Below are 16,362 nucleotides of genomic sequence, written 5' to 3' on the forward strand. Positions count from 1 at the left end.
GACCTCCCTGGATGTGACTAAGATACTCCCTCCTCCCTCCACTACTCAGACCTCCCTGGATGTGACTAAGATACTCCCTCCTCCCTCCACCACTCAGTCCTCCCTGGATGTGACTAAGATACTCCCTCCACCACTCAGACCTCCCTGGATGTGACTAAGATACTCCCTCCACCACTCAGACCTCCCTGGATGTGACTAAGATTCTCCCTCCACCACTCAGACCTCCCTGGATGTGACTAAGATACTCCCTCCACCACTCAGACCTCCCTGGATGTGACTAAGATACTCCCTCCACCACTCAGTCCTCCCTGGATGTGACTGAGTGGTGGAGGGAGTATCTTAGTCACATCCAGGGAGGTCTGAGTGGTGGAGGGAGTATCTTAGTCACATCCAGGGAGGACTGAGTGGTGGAGGGAGTATCTTAGTCACATCCAGGGAGGTCTGAGTGGTGGAGGGAGTATCTTAGTCACATCCAGGGAGGTCTGAGTGGTGGAGGGAGTATTTTAGTCACATCCAGGGAGGTCTGAGCGGTGATTAATGATTCAATCACAATACTGTGTTTCCTCTCAATTTCCTTTTGTCCTTGAAACTAGATTCTGGGTTTTGTTGTCTGTGTAAAGGTACCCCAGCAGTTGTAGCTGTCTGTCCTGAGAATGAGACTGTCTGTACCAGAGAATGACATCATAGTATTTTAGAGTGTGGGAACAGAAGAGATCAGCGGAGTCCCCTGGGGGTCATTACCAAGGCAACAGGAGTCTGGAGAATCCTGGCACGTGGACACAACCCTGGGAGGAGAGGAAGAGGAGGAGGAAGAGGAGGAAGAAGAGGAGAGGAAGAGGGGGGAGAAGGAGAGGATGAGGAAGAGGATGAGGAAGATGAGGAGGAAGAGGAGATGAAGACGGGAAGAGGGGAGGAAGAAGAGGAGGAGGGAGAGGAAGAGTGGAGATAATCAAACATGTGTGAATCTAAGTTGACTAATGAATTGATTGTCAACAGGTTTGTATCCAGATTAGACACAATTGCTAGCAAACACAGAAATGCCCTCCATGACAATGAAATGTCTGGTACCTCAATATATTACCATGGTCTTACCTGTGAGACAATGTGATACCATTGTGACTGATCCTCACTGGCAGATAAATGCCCCCCCCCCCCCCCCCCCCCCCTCTAACTCCCCCCATCGTCCCCGTCTCTCCTAGTTCATGTGGTTTAATGCAGGTGTTTTGATACAGTACCAGATGGGTCTGATAGGTAGAGGTTTTTGTAGAGTAGACGGTGTCTCTGTAACCACTGTGTATAACTAGCAGCACAGAAATACTCCCCACTGTCTTCAACTTGTCTCAGTTTGAGGAGATGAAGGAAGGCTTCGTTCCTTCCATCACCTTTCACGTCAACGTAACCTTTATATGAGGGTTCAACAGTCTGACCTGTAAAGTACACATATGCTATGAGTTTCAGAGCTGTGTCTCCCACAGGACGCTGGTACCAGAGGATAGTGTCATAGTTAGAGATTTTATGACTGCAGCTGAGTGGGACAGAGACAGACGCATTAGGCTCTACCAGCAGTGTAGAGGGAGACTGGTACACTACCTTACTGAGAGACACACCTGGGGATAGAGACATAGCGAGTGAGAGAGAGAGACAGCGAGAAAGAGAGACAGCGAGAGAGAGAGGAGAGAGAGAGGAGAGAGAGAGAGGGAGTGAGCATTAACATTACTTTACAATACATAACAAACAATTGTACCAAAATTATTTAAGTTTGCATGAAACCTGTGAAGTAATTATTGTTACAGATTTAATACACATTGTTACACGTTCATATTTAATAAATATTTGAGGAAACTAATAAATAACTGTAGCTAAATTACCTGTGATCCAGAAGAGGGGGACTGTGATAATGATAAGAGGTTTGTACATGTTGACTCTCAATGATTGTTGAAAACCAACTGACATCTCATCTTTATTGAGTGGAGAGGAGAGCCAGGAAGTGACCTCATCGGATATGTGATGACAGAATGCAGACCTCAAATGGAGCTGTAGGGGGAGGTGTTGCTTCAATATAATCTACTGAGACAGCGAATGATAGAAGACAAGCACAAAGACAGGTGAAACAGATCAGGGTGTGACAGTTACAGTTCATTATTGAACTTTGAAAGACATCAGTTAAATCATATAGCTTACATATTTTAGTATACACACTGTCAATCAATTTAATTTATGTCATGGTAGTCACTGCTAGACTGATAGCTGCCCTCAGCAGAGTAAATATGTTTGTTTTGTTTGTTCTATCTTTGACTGACATCAAATAACATAAGCTAGCTAATGTTACTCCTATTTTATATCTCAACTTGGTAGCCATTTCTTCCACCCTTGGCTGGAAAACACTCCGTTACTTAAAATAGAATTGTCGATACAGCTAACTCACTCCCTGTGTGTCGGTAACAATGATGAATGTGTATAAATCGTTGATTAGTTGGTTCTCAGCCAGTCTCATCTGGCTAGAAATCTTTCTGCCAAATTAGTGAAGCTAGTTAACTAACAGCAAGCTGACAATATTGAAATGTCCATGTTAGGTATGCTACGCTAGCCAGTCTAATAGAGATCAATACAACTAGTGGGGAGGTTTAAATGCATGTATTGTATTTTGTTGTCGGTGGTACAGAATCTGATTCTACCAACATGCACTTCCAGCCCCTAGCTCTACACAAGGTGGAAGTAAGTTGGCCCGAAATATTTACAAGCTGACAGCTAAGATAGGTACATTTATAGTAAGCATGCTATAGACATGAATTGAGTAGTGTTGTATGGTTTGTGTTATGGGGTTACAGGTGGTTAGAGGTTGCCTGAGGACCCTCCAATACCCTCCAGACCATGTCATCAATTTAGTCTACCCCTCTTCTCTTATGACCTTTTCTCTTTGTAAAACCCAGGTTATTCGGAGTGTCCTGTCATTCCACAGTGTCCTGCTGAAAACCTCAGGTCATCTGGAGCCATTCCACAGTGTCCTGCTGTAAAACTCAGGTTATTCGGAGCCATTCCACAGTGTGCTGCTGTAAAACCCAGGTTATCCGGAGCCATTCTACAGTGTCCTGCTGTAAAACTCCGGTCATCTGGATTCATTCTACAGTGTCCTGCTGTAAAACTCAGGTCATCTGGATTCCTTCCACAGTGTCCTGCTGTAAAACTCAGGTTATCTGGATTCATTCCACAGTGTCCTGCTGTATAACTCAGGTCATCTGGAGTCATTCCACAGTGCCCTGCTGTAAAATATTTGGGGTACACAAGCGGTTATGGACCACAACAACATTGTGGGACAGAAACCAGCTAGGGACATTAAAAAACATCAAATCAAGACCTCAGTAATGACACAAACTTTCTGCAGATCCTCTAAACACAAAATTCCCCTGCAAATGGCTACTATTGACAAGAATGACCTGTCAAAGTCAATGGGCTGGGGGAGTTTTACAGACCGTACTTGGGATGCGGAAGGGTTTTTTGGTTGTGCCGGGTGGTGCTTAGACAGTAAATGTATTGTTGTGTATGAGAGGGATTGAGGTGTCATTTCTCCTCAATCTCCATACACAACAATACATACTGTGTAAGAACTGCCCTCCTATGACTTTCACACCTTCTGCAGACCCCCAACCCATTCACTTTGCTGACTGATCTTTCCTCCTAAACAATACGCTAGCCGGTCCCATTTGGTTGACACCTTTACCAGTATCAACCGAATGTCCCTTCCACAGAAAGTGTAACCTGCTACCACAACCATGTCTTTCCAGGAGACGCACCTGAAAATGTTCTACAAGAGGACCAAACGGTTGGTGGTTAACCTTGTTCTGAACACCTCCAAAAACAAAGGTCATGTGGTTTGGTAAGAAGAATGCCCCTCTCCCCACAGGTATGATTACTACCTCTGAGGGTTTAGAGGTTGAGGTAGTTAGTATGGCTCGACGATGCACTGTCCTTCTCTCAGCACATATCAAAGCTGCAGGCTAAAGTTAAATCTAGACTTGGTTTCCTCTATTGTAATCGCTCCTCTTTCACCCCAGCTGCCAATCTAACCCTGATTCAGATGACCATTTTACCCATGCTAGATTACGGATACGTAATGTATAGATCCGCAGGTAAGGGTGCCCTCGAGCAGCTAGATGTTCTATACCATTCGGCAATCAAATTTGCCACCAATGCTCCTGGGATACATCACTGCACTCCACACTCCTCTGTAAACTGGTCATCTCTTTATACCCGTCGGCAAGACCAACTGGTGCTGATGCTTATTCATAAAACCCTCTTAGGCCTCATCTCCCCCTCTATCTGAGATATGTACTGCAGCCCTCATCCTCCACATATGTCTCTCTTTATGTAGTGTTGTGATGTGTGTTTAAATCCTATACATATATACCTATACATGTATATATCCTATTAATCCCCGCAGGATGCCTTTTTTGCCTTTTCATAGGCCATAATTGTAAATAAGAATTTGTTCTTAAAACTTCTTAGGGTTGAGATCCCGCTAACGGGATCGATATGACAACAGCCAGTGAAAGTGTATGGCGCCAAATTCAAAACAACATAAATACCAATAATTAAAATTCCTCAAACATATTTCACACCATTTTAAAGATACACTTCTTGTTAATCCCACCATAGTGTCTGATTTCAAAAAGGCTTTACGGCGAAAGCACCACAAACGATTATGTTAGGTCAGAGCCAAGTCACAGAAAAACACAGCCATTTTTCCAGCCAAAGAGAGGAGTCACAAAAATCAGAAATAGAGATAAAATGAATCACTAACCTTTGATGATCTTCATCAGATGACACTCATAGGACTTCATGTTACACAATACATGTATGTTTTGTTCGATAAAGTTCATATTTATATCAAAAAATCTCATTTTACAATGAAGCATTATGTTCAGTAGTTCCAAAATCATCCGGTGATTTTGCAGAGAGCCACATCAATTTACAGAAATACTCATTATAAATGTTGATGATACAAGTGTTATGCATGGAACTTTAGATACACTTCTCCTTAATGCAACCGCTGTGGCAGATTACGAAGTATAGAATCAATCTTTAGGATGTTTTGAACTAAATCTTCAATAATGTTCCAAATGGAGAAATCCTTTGTCTGTAGAACAGCAATGGAACGCGAGCTACCTCTCACGTGAACGAGCGTCACGAGCCTATGGCACTCTGCCAGACCACTGACTCAAAGAGCACTTCTGAGCCCCTCCTTTATAGTAGAAGCCTCAAACAAGTTGACTGTTGACATCTAGTGGAAGCCTTAGGAAGTGCAACATTACCAATATCCCACTGTTTCTTCAATAGGGAATGAGTTGAAAAACAGAGTGGGACAGAGACAGACGCATTAGGCTCTACCAGCAGTGTAGAGGGAGACTGGTACACTACCTTACTGAGAGACACACCTGGGGATAGAGACATAGCGAGTGAGAGAGAGAGACAGCGAGAAAGAGAGACAGCGAGAGAGAGAGGAGAGAGAGAGGAGAGAGAGAGAGGGAGTGAGCATTAACATTACTTTACAATACATAACAAACAATTGTACCAAAATTATTTAAGTTTGCATGAAACCTGTGAAGTAATTATTGTTACAGATTTAATACACATTGTTACACGTTCATATTTAATAAATATTTGAGGAAACTAATAAATAACTGTAGCTAAATTACCTGTGATCCAGAAGAGGGGGACTGTGATAATGATAAGAGGTTTGTACATGTTGACTCTCAATGATTGTTGAAAACCAACTGACATCTCATCTTTATTGAGTGGAGAGGAGAGCCAGGAAGTGACCTCATCGGATATGTGATGACAGAATGCAGACCTCAAATGGAGCTGTAGGGGGAGGTGTTGCTTCAATATAATCTACTGAGACAGCGAATGATAGAAGACAAGCACAAAGACAGGTGAAACAGATCAGGGTGTGACAGTTACAGTTCATTATTGAACTTTGAAAGACATCAGTTAAATCATATAGCTTACATATTTTAGTATACACACTGTCAATCAATTTAATTTATGTCATGGTAGTCACTGCTAGACTGATAGCTGCCCTCAGCAGAGTAAATATGTTTGTTTTGTTTGTTCTATCTTTGACTGACATCAAATAACATAAGCTAGCTAATGTTACTCCTATTTTATATCTCAACTTGGTAGCCATTTCTTCCACCCTTGGCTGGAAAACACTCCGTTACTAAAAATAGAATTGTTGATACAGCTAACTCACTCCCTGTGTGTCGGTAACAATGATGAATGTGTATAAATCGTTGATTAGTTGGTTCTCAGCCAGTCTCATCTGGCTAGAAATCTTTCTGCCAAATTAGTGAAGCTAGTTAACTAACAGCAAGCTGACAATATTGAAATGTCCATGTTAGGTATGCTACGCTAGCCAGTCTAATAGAGATCAATACAACTAGTGGGGAGGTTTAAATGCATGTATTGTATTTTGTTGTCGGTGGTACAGAATCTGATTCTACCAACATGCACTTCCAGACCCTAGCTCTACACAAGGTGAAAGTAAGTTGGCCGAAATATTTACAAGCTGACAGCTAAGATAGGTACATTTATAGTAAGCATGCTATAGACATGAATTGAGTAGTGTTGTATGGTTTGTGTTATGGGGTTACAGGTGGTTAGAGGTTGCCTGAGGACCCTCCAATACCCTCCAGACCATGTCATCAATTTAGTCTACCCCTCTTCTCTTATGACCTTTTCTCTTTGTAAAACCCAGGTTATTCGGAGCCATTCTACAGTGTCCTGCTGTAAAACTCCGGTCATCTGGATTCATTCTACAGTGTCCTGCTGTAAAACTCCGGTCATCTGGATTCATTCTACAGTGTCCTGCTGAAAACCTCAGGTCATCTGGAGCCATTCCACAGTGTCCTGCTGTAAAACTCAGGTTATTCGGAGCCATTCCACAGTGTGCTGCTGTAAAACCCAGGTTATCCGGAGCCATTCTACAGTGTCCTGCTGTAAAACTCCGGTCATCTGGATTCATTCTACAGTGTCCTGCTGTAAAACTCAGGTTATCTGGATTCATTCCACAGTGTCCTGCTGTATAACTCAGGTCATCTGGAGTCATTCCACAGTGCCCTGCTGTAAAATATTTGGGGTACACAAGCGGTTATGGACCACAACAACATTGTGGGACAGAAACCAGCTAGGGACATTAAAAAACATCAAATCAAGACCTCAGTAATGACACAAACTTTCTGCAGATCCTCTAAACACAAAATTCCCCTGCAAATGGCTACTATTGACAAGAATGACCTGTCAAAGTCAATGGGCTGGGGGAGTTTTACAGACCGTACTTGGGATGCGGAAGGGTTTTTTGGTTGTGCCGGGTGGTGCTTAGACAGTAAATGTATTGTTGTGTATGAGAGGGATTGAGGTGTCATTTCTCCTCAATCTCCATACACAACAATACATACTGTGTAAGAACTGCCCTCCTATGACTTTCACACCTTCTGCAGACCCCCAACCCATTCACTTTGCTGACTGATCTTTCCTCCTAAACAATACGCTAGCCGGTCCCATTTGGTTGACACCTTTACCAGTATCAACCGAATGTCCCTTCCACAGAAAGTGTAACCTGCTACCACAACCATGTCTTTCCAGGAGACGCACCTGAAAATGTTCTACAAGAGGACCAAACGGTTGGTGGTTAACCTTGTTCTGAACACCTCCAAAAACAAAGGTCATGTGGTTTGGTAAGAAGACTGCCCACCATTAGAGGTTGAGGTAGTTAGTATGGCTCGACGATGCACTGTCTTTCTCTCAGCACATATCCAAGCTGCAGGCTAAAGTTAAATCTAGACTTGGTTTCCTCTAGCATAAGCGCTCCTCTTTCACCCCAGCTGCCAATCTAACCCTGATTCAGATGACCATTTTACCCATGCTAGATTACGGAGACGTAATTTATAGATCCGCAGGTAAGGGTGCCCTCGAGCAGCTAGATGTTCTATACCATTCGGCAATCAGATTTGCCACCAATGCTCCTTATAGGATACATCACTGCACTCTACACTCCTCTGTAAACTGGTCATCTCTTTATACCCGTCGGCAAGACCAACTGGTGCTGATGCTTATTTATAAAACCCTCTTAGGCCTCATCTCCCCCTTATCTGAGATATGTACTGCAGCCCTCATCCTCCACATACACCTCTCTTTATGTAGTGTTGTGATGTGTGTTTAAATCCTATACATATATATATCCTATTAATCCCCGCAGGAGGCCTTTTTTGCCTTTTCATAGGCCATAATTGTAATTAAGAATTTGTTCTTAAAACTTCTTAGGGTTGAGATCCTAACGGGATCGATATGACAACAGCCAGTGAAAGTGTATGGCGCCAAATTCAAAACAACATAAATCCCAATAATTAAAATTCCTCAAACATACAAGTATTTCACACCATTTTAAAGATACACTTCTTGTTAATCCCACCACAGTGTCTGATTTCAAAAAGGCTTTACGGCGAAAGCACCACAAACGATTATGTTAGGTCAGAGCCAAGTCACAGAAAAACACAGCCATTTTTCCAGCCAAAGAGAGGAGTCACAAAAATCTGAAATAGAGATAAAATGAATCACTAACCTTTGATGATCTTCATCAGATGACACTCATAGGACTTCATGTTACACAACACATGTATGTTTTGTTCGATAAAGTTCATATTTATATCAAAAAATCTCAGTATACATTGGAGCGTTATGTTCAGTAGTTCCAAAATCATCTGGTGATTTTGCAGAGAGCCACATCAATTTACAGAAATACTCATTATAAATGTTGATGATACAAGTGTTATGCATGGAACTTTAGATACACTTCTCCTTAATGCAACCGCTGTGGCAGATTACGAAGTATAGAATCAATCTTTAGGATGTTTTGAACATAAATCTTCAATAATGTTCCAACCGGAGAAATCCTTTGTCTGTAGAACAGCAATGGAACGCGAGCTACCTCTCACGTGAACGAGTGTCACGAGCCTATGGCACTCTGCCAGACCACTGACTCAAAGAGCACTTATGAGCCCCTCCTTTATAGTAGAAGCCTCAAACAAGTTGACTGTTGACATCTAGTGGAAGCCTTAGGAAGTGCAACATTACCAATATCCCACTGTTTCTTCAATAGGGAATGAGTTGAAAAACAGAGTGTTTTCTATCCAAATATACTAATAATATGCATATATTAGCAAAAGGGACTGAATAGCAGGCAGTATACTCTGGGTACCTTTTTTTTTTTTTACTAGGCAAGTCAGTTAAGAACACATTCTTATTTTCAATGACGGCCTAGGAACAGTTCAGGGGCAGAATGACAGATTTGTCATTGCAGTACAAGTAGTGAGTGGAGTTAGAGACAGACGATGCAACTTCAAGTAGTGAGTGGAGTTACTAACAGACTATACAACTACAAGTAGTGAGTGGAGTTAGACTATACAACTACAAGTAGTGAGTAAAGTTACAGACTATACAACTACAAGTAGTGAGTGGAGTTACTAACAGACTATACAACTACAAGTAGTGAGTGAAGTTACTAACAGACTATACAGCTACAAGTAGTGAGTGGAGTTACTAACAGACTATACAGCTACAAGTAGTGAGTGGAGTTACTAACAGACTATACAAGTAGTGAGTGGAGTTACTAACAGACTATACAACTACAAGTAGTGAGTGGAGTTACAAAGAGACTATACAGCTACAAGTAGTGAGTGGAGTTACTAACAGACTATACAAGTAGTGAGTGGAGTTACTAACGGACTATACAGCTACAAGTAGTGAGTGGAGTTACTAACAGACTATGCAAGTAGTGAGTGGAGTTACAAAGAGACTATACAAGTAGTGAGTGGAGTTACTAACAGACTATACAAGTAGTGAGTGGAGTTACTAACAGACTATACAAGTAGTGAGTGGAGTTACTAACAGACTATACAAGTAGTGAGTGGAGTTACTAACAGACTATACAACTACAAGTAGTGAGTGGAGTTACAAAGAGACTATACAAGTAGTGAGTGGAGTTACTAACAGACTATACAGCTACAAGTAGTGAGTGGAGTTACTAACAGACTATACAGCTACAAGTAGTGAGTGGAGTTACTAACAGACTATACAACTACAAGTAGTGAGTGGAGTTACTAACAGACTATACAACTACAAGTAGTGAGTGGAGTTACTAACAGACTATGCAGCTACAAGTAGTGAGTGGAGTTACTAACAGACTATGCAAGTAGTGAGTGGAGTTACAAAGAGACTATACAAGTAGTGAGTGGAGTTACTAACAGACTATACAGCTACAAGTAGTGAGTGGAGTTACAAAGAGACTATACAACTACAAGTAGTGAGTGGAGTTACTAACAGACTATACAAGTAGTGAGTGGAGTTACAAAGAGACTATACAGCTACAAGTAGTGAGTGGAGTTACAAAGAGACTATACAGCTACAAGTAGTGAGTGGAGTTACAAAGAGACTATACAATTACAAGTAGTGAGTGGAGTTACTAACAGACTATACAACTACAAGTAGTGAGTAAAGTTACAGACTATACAACTACAAGTAGTGAGTGGAGTTACAAAGAGACTATACAATGTCACGGTTTTCTGTATGAGAAGGAGAGTCGGACCAAAATGCGGCGTGTGGATTGCGATCCATGTTTAATAAACAAACGTAAAACACGAATCGATACAAACACTACAAAACAAAGAACGTAACGAAAACAGCCCTATCTGGTGAACAACACAGAGACAGGAACAATCACCCACCAACACACAGTGAAACCCAGGCTACCTAAATGAATGACAGATTTGTCATTGCAGTACAAGTAGTGAGTGGAGTTAGAGACAGACGATGCAACTTCAAGTAGTGAGTGGAGTTACTAACAGACTATACAACTACAAGTAGTGAGTGGAGTTAGACTATACAACTACAAGTAGTGAGTAAAGTTACAGACTATACAACTACAAGTAGTGAGTGGAGTTACTAACAGACTATACAACTACAAGTAGTGAGTGAAGTTACTAACAGACTATACAGCTACAAGTAGTGAGTGGAGTTACTAACAGACTATACAGCTACAAGTAGTGAGTGGAGTTACTAACAGACTATACAAGTAGTGAGTGGAGTTACTAACAGACTATACAACTACAAGTAGTGAGTGGAGTTACAAAGAGACTATACAGCTACAAGTAGTGAGTGGAGTTACTAACAGACTATACAAGTAGTGAGTGGAGTTACTAACGGACTATACAGCTACAAGTAGTGAGTGGAGTTACTAACAGACTATGCAAGTAGTGAGTGGAGTTACAAAGAGACTATACAAGTAGTGAGTGGAGTTACTAACAGACTATACAAGTAGTGAGTGGAGTTACTAACAGACTATACAAGTAGTGAGTGGAGTTACTAACAGACTATACAAGTAGTGAGTGGAGTTACTAACAGACTATACAACTACAAGTAGTGAGTGGAGTTACAAAGAGACTATACAAGTAGTGAGTGGAGTTACTAACAGACTATACAGCTACAAGTAGTGAGTGGAGTTACTAACAGACTATACAGCTACAAGTAGTGAGTGGAGTTACTAACAGACTATACAACTACAAGTAGTGAGTGGAGTTACTAACAGACTATACAACTACAAGTAGTGAGTGGAGTTACTAACAGACTATGCAGCTACAAGTAGTGAGTGGAGTTACTAACAGACTATGCAAGTAGTGAGTGGAGTTACAAAGAGACTATACAAGTAGTGAGTGGAGTTACTAACAGACTATACAGCTACAAGTAGTGAGTGGAGTTACAAAGAGACTATACAACTACAAGTAGTGAGTGGAGTTACTAACAGACTATACAAGTAGTGAGTGGAGTTACAAAGAGACTATACAGCTACAAGTAGTGAGTGGAGTTACAAAGAGACTATACAGCTACAAGTAGTGAGTGGAGTTACAAAGAGACTATACAATTACAAGTAGTGAGTGGAGTTACTAACAGACTATACAACTACAAGTAGTGAGTGGAGTTACTAACAGACTATACAACTACAAGTAGTGAGTGGAGTTACAAAGAGACTATACAGCTACAAGTAGTGAGTGGAGTTACAAAGAGACTATACAATTACAAGTAGTGAGTGGAGTTACTAACAGACTATACAACTACAAGTAGTGAGTAAAGTTACAGACTATACAACTACAAGTAGTGAGTGGAGTTACAAAGAGACTATACAATGTCACGGTTTTCTGTATGAGAAGGAGAGTCGGACCAAAATGCGGCGTGTGGATTGCGATCCATGTTTAATAAACAAACGTAAAACACGAATCGATACAAACACTACAAAACAAAGAACGTAACGAAAACAGCCCTATCTGGTGAACAACACAGAGACAGGAACAATCACCCACCAACACACAGTGAAACCCAGGCTACCTAAATATGGTTCCCAATCAGAGACAATGACTAACACCTGCCTCTGATTGAGAACCATATCAGGCCAGACATAGAAATAGACAAACTAGACAATGAAACATAGAATGCCCACTCAGCTCACACCCTGACCAACCAAAACATAGAAATAAACAAAGTAAACTATGGTCAGGGTGTGACATACAACTACAAGTAGTGAGTGGAGTTACTAACAGACTATACTAAACAAGTTAAATGTCTTACCTGTGATGAAATGTTTTCCAGACACATACAATGCATTCTGAAAATATTCTACATATAAATATGCCCTTGACTTTTTCCATGTGTTGTTACGTTACAGCCTCATTCAAAAATTGAATAAATAAATACAAATCCTCAATGACAAAGCGAAAAGAAAACTTTTCAATAATGTTTTGCTAATTTGTTTTTAAAAAACGCCCCAGAAAAAACAGAGTACTCAGGCCCTTTGCTTTGAGACTCGGAATTGAGTTCAGGTGCATCTTGTTTCCATTGATCATTCTTGAAATGTTTCTACAACTTGATTGGAATCCACCTGTAGTAAATTCAATTGATTGGACATGATTTGGAAAGGCACACACCTGTCTATGTAAGGTCCCACAGTTAGCAGTGCATGTTGTTGGGTTCAGGGGTAAACTTTAAACATTGAGATATTAAAGACATGATAGATCAGACGCATAGTTTATAAAGGAGTGAGAAGCTCATGGTTCTCTGTAGAAAGACAGAGTGGCTGTGGAATGTGCTGGGTGGACGGGAGGGAGTCACGCGATAGGTGATACGAGAGGACATCTGTGGATTAGGCGAATGAGGGGTTGAGGTCAGGAGGTCAGGAGGTTTGGTCAGATCCCCTGAAGGGAGAAATAATGGTTTATTATCCTATTACCATCTTCCTGTCGAACCATTAGATGTAAGGATTGGAGAGAAGGAGGAGTGTCTTAAGTGGAGTATACTTGTGATGGCGGGAATGTGTCTTGGTCTGAATTATAGCTGTAATGACACTTTGGGAAGAATTAAACTTGGTTAAGCTTCTCTAGCGTTCCGTGAGTTATTCACTCTGAATAATTAGAACCTAACAATGTTAAACCAACGGATGCTTCTCCTCAATGAGATCAATATCAACAAAACAATATCAACAAATATCTCCCCAAGGAGAAGTGGGTGTGGAGACAGGAGAGAGAGCATTTCGAAAAGGGTTGTTTAATTAACAAGAGCAAAGAACAGGAAACAGGAAGTAGCCTCAAAACAACCGGACACCGTCCAGGAAAACACCTGTTCAACAGAACACAAGAAAACACAACCCAAACAAAATGAATAAACGTAACAAAACAAACAATCCCTCCCAAAACCCAGAGGGTACGGCGACATTAAAATACCCCCCCCCTTAATTACCCTAAATCGAAAACAGGTGAAACCCAAGACAGACCAAACCAAATGAAAAGGAAAAAGGGATCAGTGGCAGCTAGTAGACCGGCGAAGACGAGCGCCGAGCGCCGCTCGAACAGGAAGAGGAGCCCGTCTTCGGAGGAAGTCGTGACAAGGAGGCCTAGATGGACTGGAACCCAAGTGTATAAAATGGTCTGCAAATGTTAGATTGTTCTACTCTAGCAGATATATTCAAAAATGTACAACAACTTTATTATGCTGTTCAAGCTGCAATATACAGAAATCAGTCATTTCCAGGTTGCTAAAATTAGAATAGTTTGCCTAATTTAAGTTTATGTGACAAAACAAGCAAGGATAGTGTAGTAGAGAATCATTGTGCCATCGAAACCGCAGTGAAATATCTTTTCCGTAACCAAAATTGTGCACGTAGAACAGATCTACCTCTTCTTCAACTTGCTTTCAATGAGAATGACAGATCTATAACAAACATGTATATGTGAATTTGGTTGGGTTGCCCAAAAAGTGACATACCCTGGCTATAAATGTACTTTTTAAAATGTGTATTATTATTATTATTTCAGTAGTTGCCATATTATTCTTGTTACTATTTGTTTGTTTAGTTGTTTTCATTTGGACACTCTTGTAAACAAGATGGTACATCTCAAGTGATTTCATCCTGACAAATGTAAAATAAATAAATAAGTGTTTTTCCTATGAACTTTCAATGGTTGTTTTCTAATAATACAGATCTCCTATGAGTTTCAGTGCTGCTTCTCCAGGTGTACGCCGTAACCACATCATCACCCTATAGTCAGATTTCTGACGGAGGCAGAAGAGTTAATCTCCAGGTCTACTGAAGACTGCAGAGGGAGTTCGGTGAACTTCAACACTGGGAGATGAGAGCTGGGGAGAGATGGAGAGAACACTTTCACTATTATATGAATAGAGAAGGAATGAACATACCATCCCCATACTATGAATCTAAAACACGATAATTTCCTGTGAGGAAAAGTAGTGTGTATATGACAAGAGGTTTGTACATGTTGACTGTCAGTGATGATCTTCAACAACCAACTAATCTGAAACAACCAACAAACCATCTCTACTGACTGTAGAGCAGGAGGAACAGGAAGTGACCTCATAATTTATGATCATCAACAACTAACTAATCTGAAACAACCAACAAACCATCTCTACTGACTGTAGAGCAGGAGGAACAGGAAGTGACCTCATCATTTATGACGAGAGAGCAGGAGGAACAGGAAGTGACCTCAATCAGTGATGTCAAGACAAAACCCTGTTAAATTGACACCGATTCAAATCCAGACCTCAAAAACAGGTGTGAGGAGGATGTTAATCTTTATTGTGTAATCTACTGAGAGGGGTTTTTGTATTGTAGAGAAGGGCTTGTGCAACACTGTGCGTCACTAGCAGCACAGAAATACACAGCACTGTGTTCGGGATGTTGAAAATTGAAAATGTTAAGAGAGACGTTCTTCGGACGATCTCCGCCCAAATCCCCACTCATGTTGAAATGCTTTCCATATGAACTTTCAATGGTTGGATTCTGATAATACAGATATCCTATGAGTTTTAGTGCAGTTTCTCCTTGTAATTTCTGGTACCACAAAATAACCCTATAGTCAGATTTGTTGTGGTGGCAGAAGAGTTGAACATTCTCTCCAGGTCTACTGAAGACTGCAGAGGGAGTCTGGTGAACCTCAACACTGAGAGAGAGACCTGGAGAGAGGGGTAGAGAACACTTTCACTATCATACACATAGATAAGGGCATACGCAAGGGCATACGCATAGATATTTGTAGGCCTACAATTCAGATAAATAATTGATCATGTCCAAGATGAATGTTATTACCTGTGAGCCAAAGGAGTAAAACAATGATTTTGAAGAAAGGTTTGTACATGTTGACTCTCAGAGCTGAACATGAAAACCAACTGACATCTCATCTCAACTGACTAGAGATGAGGAGGAACCGGAAGTGACATCATCGGAGATGTTATGACAGACTGTCTCTAGAATAGTCAGTAGAATCTCTAGAAAGGATGGCTTCCACCCATTATGACATCATTGACTTAAATAGGGAGGCCCGTTCTACTCATTCTAGTTCTGTGGTTACAGAATATTGGCACCATGTCAAATCTCCCCCTCACCTCTCTGACAGTATCTGAACAGAGGTTTGTTAGTTCATGTGGTTTAATGCAGGTGTTTTGATACAGTACCAGATGGGTCTGATAGGTAGAGGTTTTTGTGGAGTAGACGGTGTCTCTGTAACCACTGTGTATAACTAGCAGCACAGAAATACTCCCCACTGTCTTCAACTTGTCTCAGTTTGAGGAGATGAAGGAAGGCTTCGTTCCTTCCATCACCTTTCACGTCAAAGTAACCTTTATATGAGGGTTCAACAGTCTGACCTGTATAGTATACATATGCTATGAGTTTCAGAGCCCTCATAGTTAGGGATTTTATGAGCTGAGTGGGACAGAGACAGACGCATTAGGCTCTACCAGCAGTGT

At 41.2% G+C, this 16,362-nt stretch overlaps 1 gene segment (V, D, J or C); it reads right to left on the reverse strand.

The window, feature by feature from the left end:
• Positions 1–1,198: 1,198 nt before the first annotated feature.
• Positions 1,199–2,146, reverse strand: LOC110498304. The segment is given in 2 exon segments: positions 1,199–1,607; positions 1,869–2,146. Coding segments are annotated over 2 exon segments (483 nt in total).
• Positions 2,147–16,362: the final 14,216 nt, after the last annotated feature.

Source organism: Oncorhynchus mykiss, chromosome 19 (assembly GCF_013265735.2).
Source record: "Oncorhynchus mykiss isolate Arlee chromosome 19, USDA_OmykA_1.1, whole genome shotgun sequence".
In the NCBI taxonomy this organism is placed as follows: domain Eukaryota; kingdom Metazoa; phylum Chordata; class Actinopteri; order Salmoniformes; family Salmonidae; genus Oncorhynchus; species Oncorhynchus mykiss.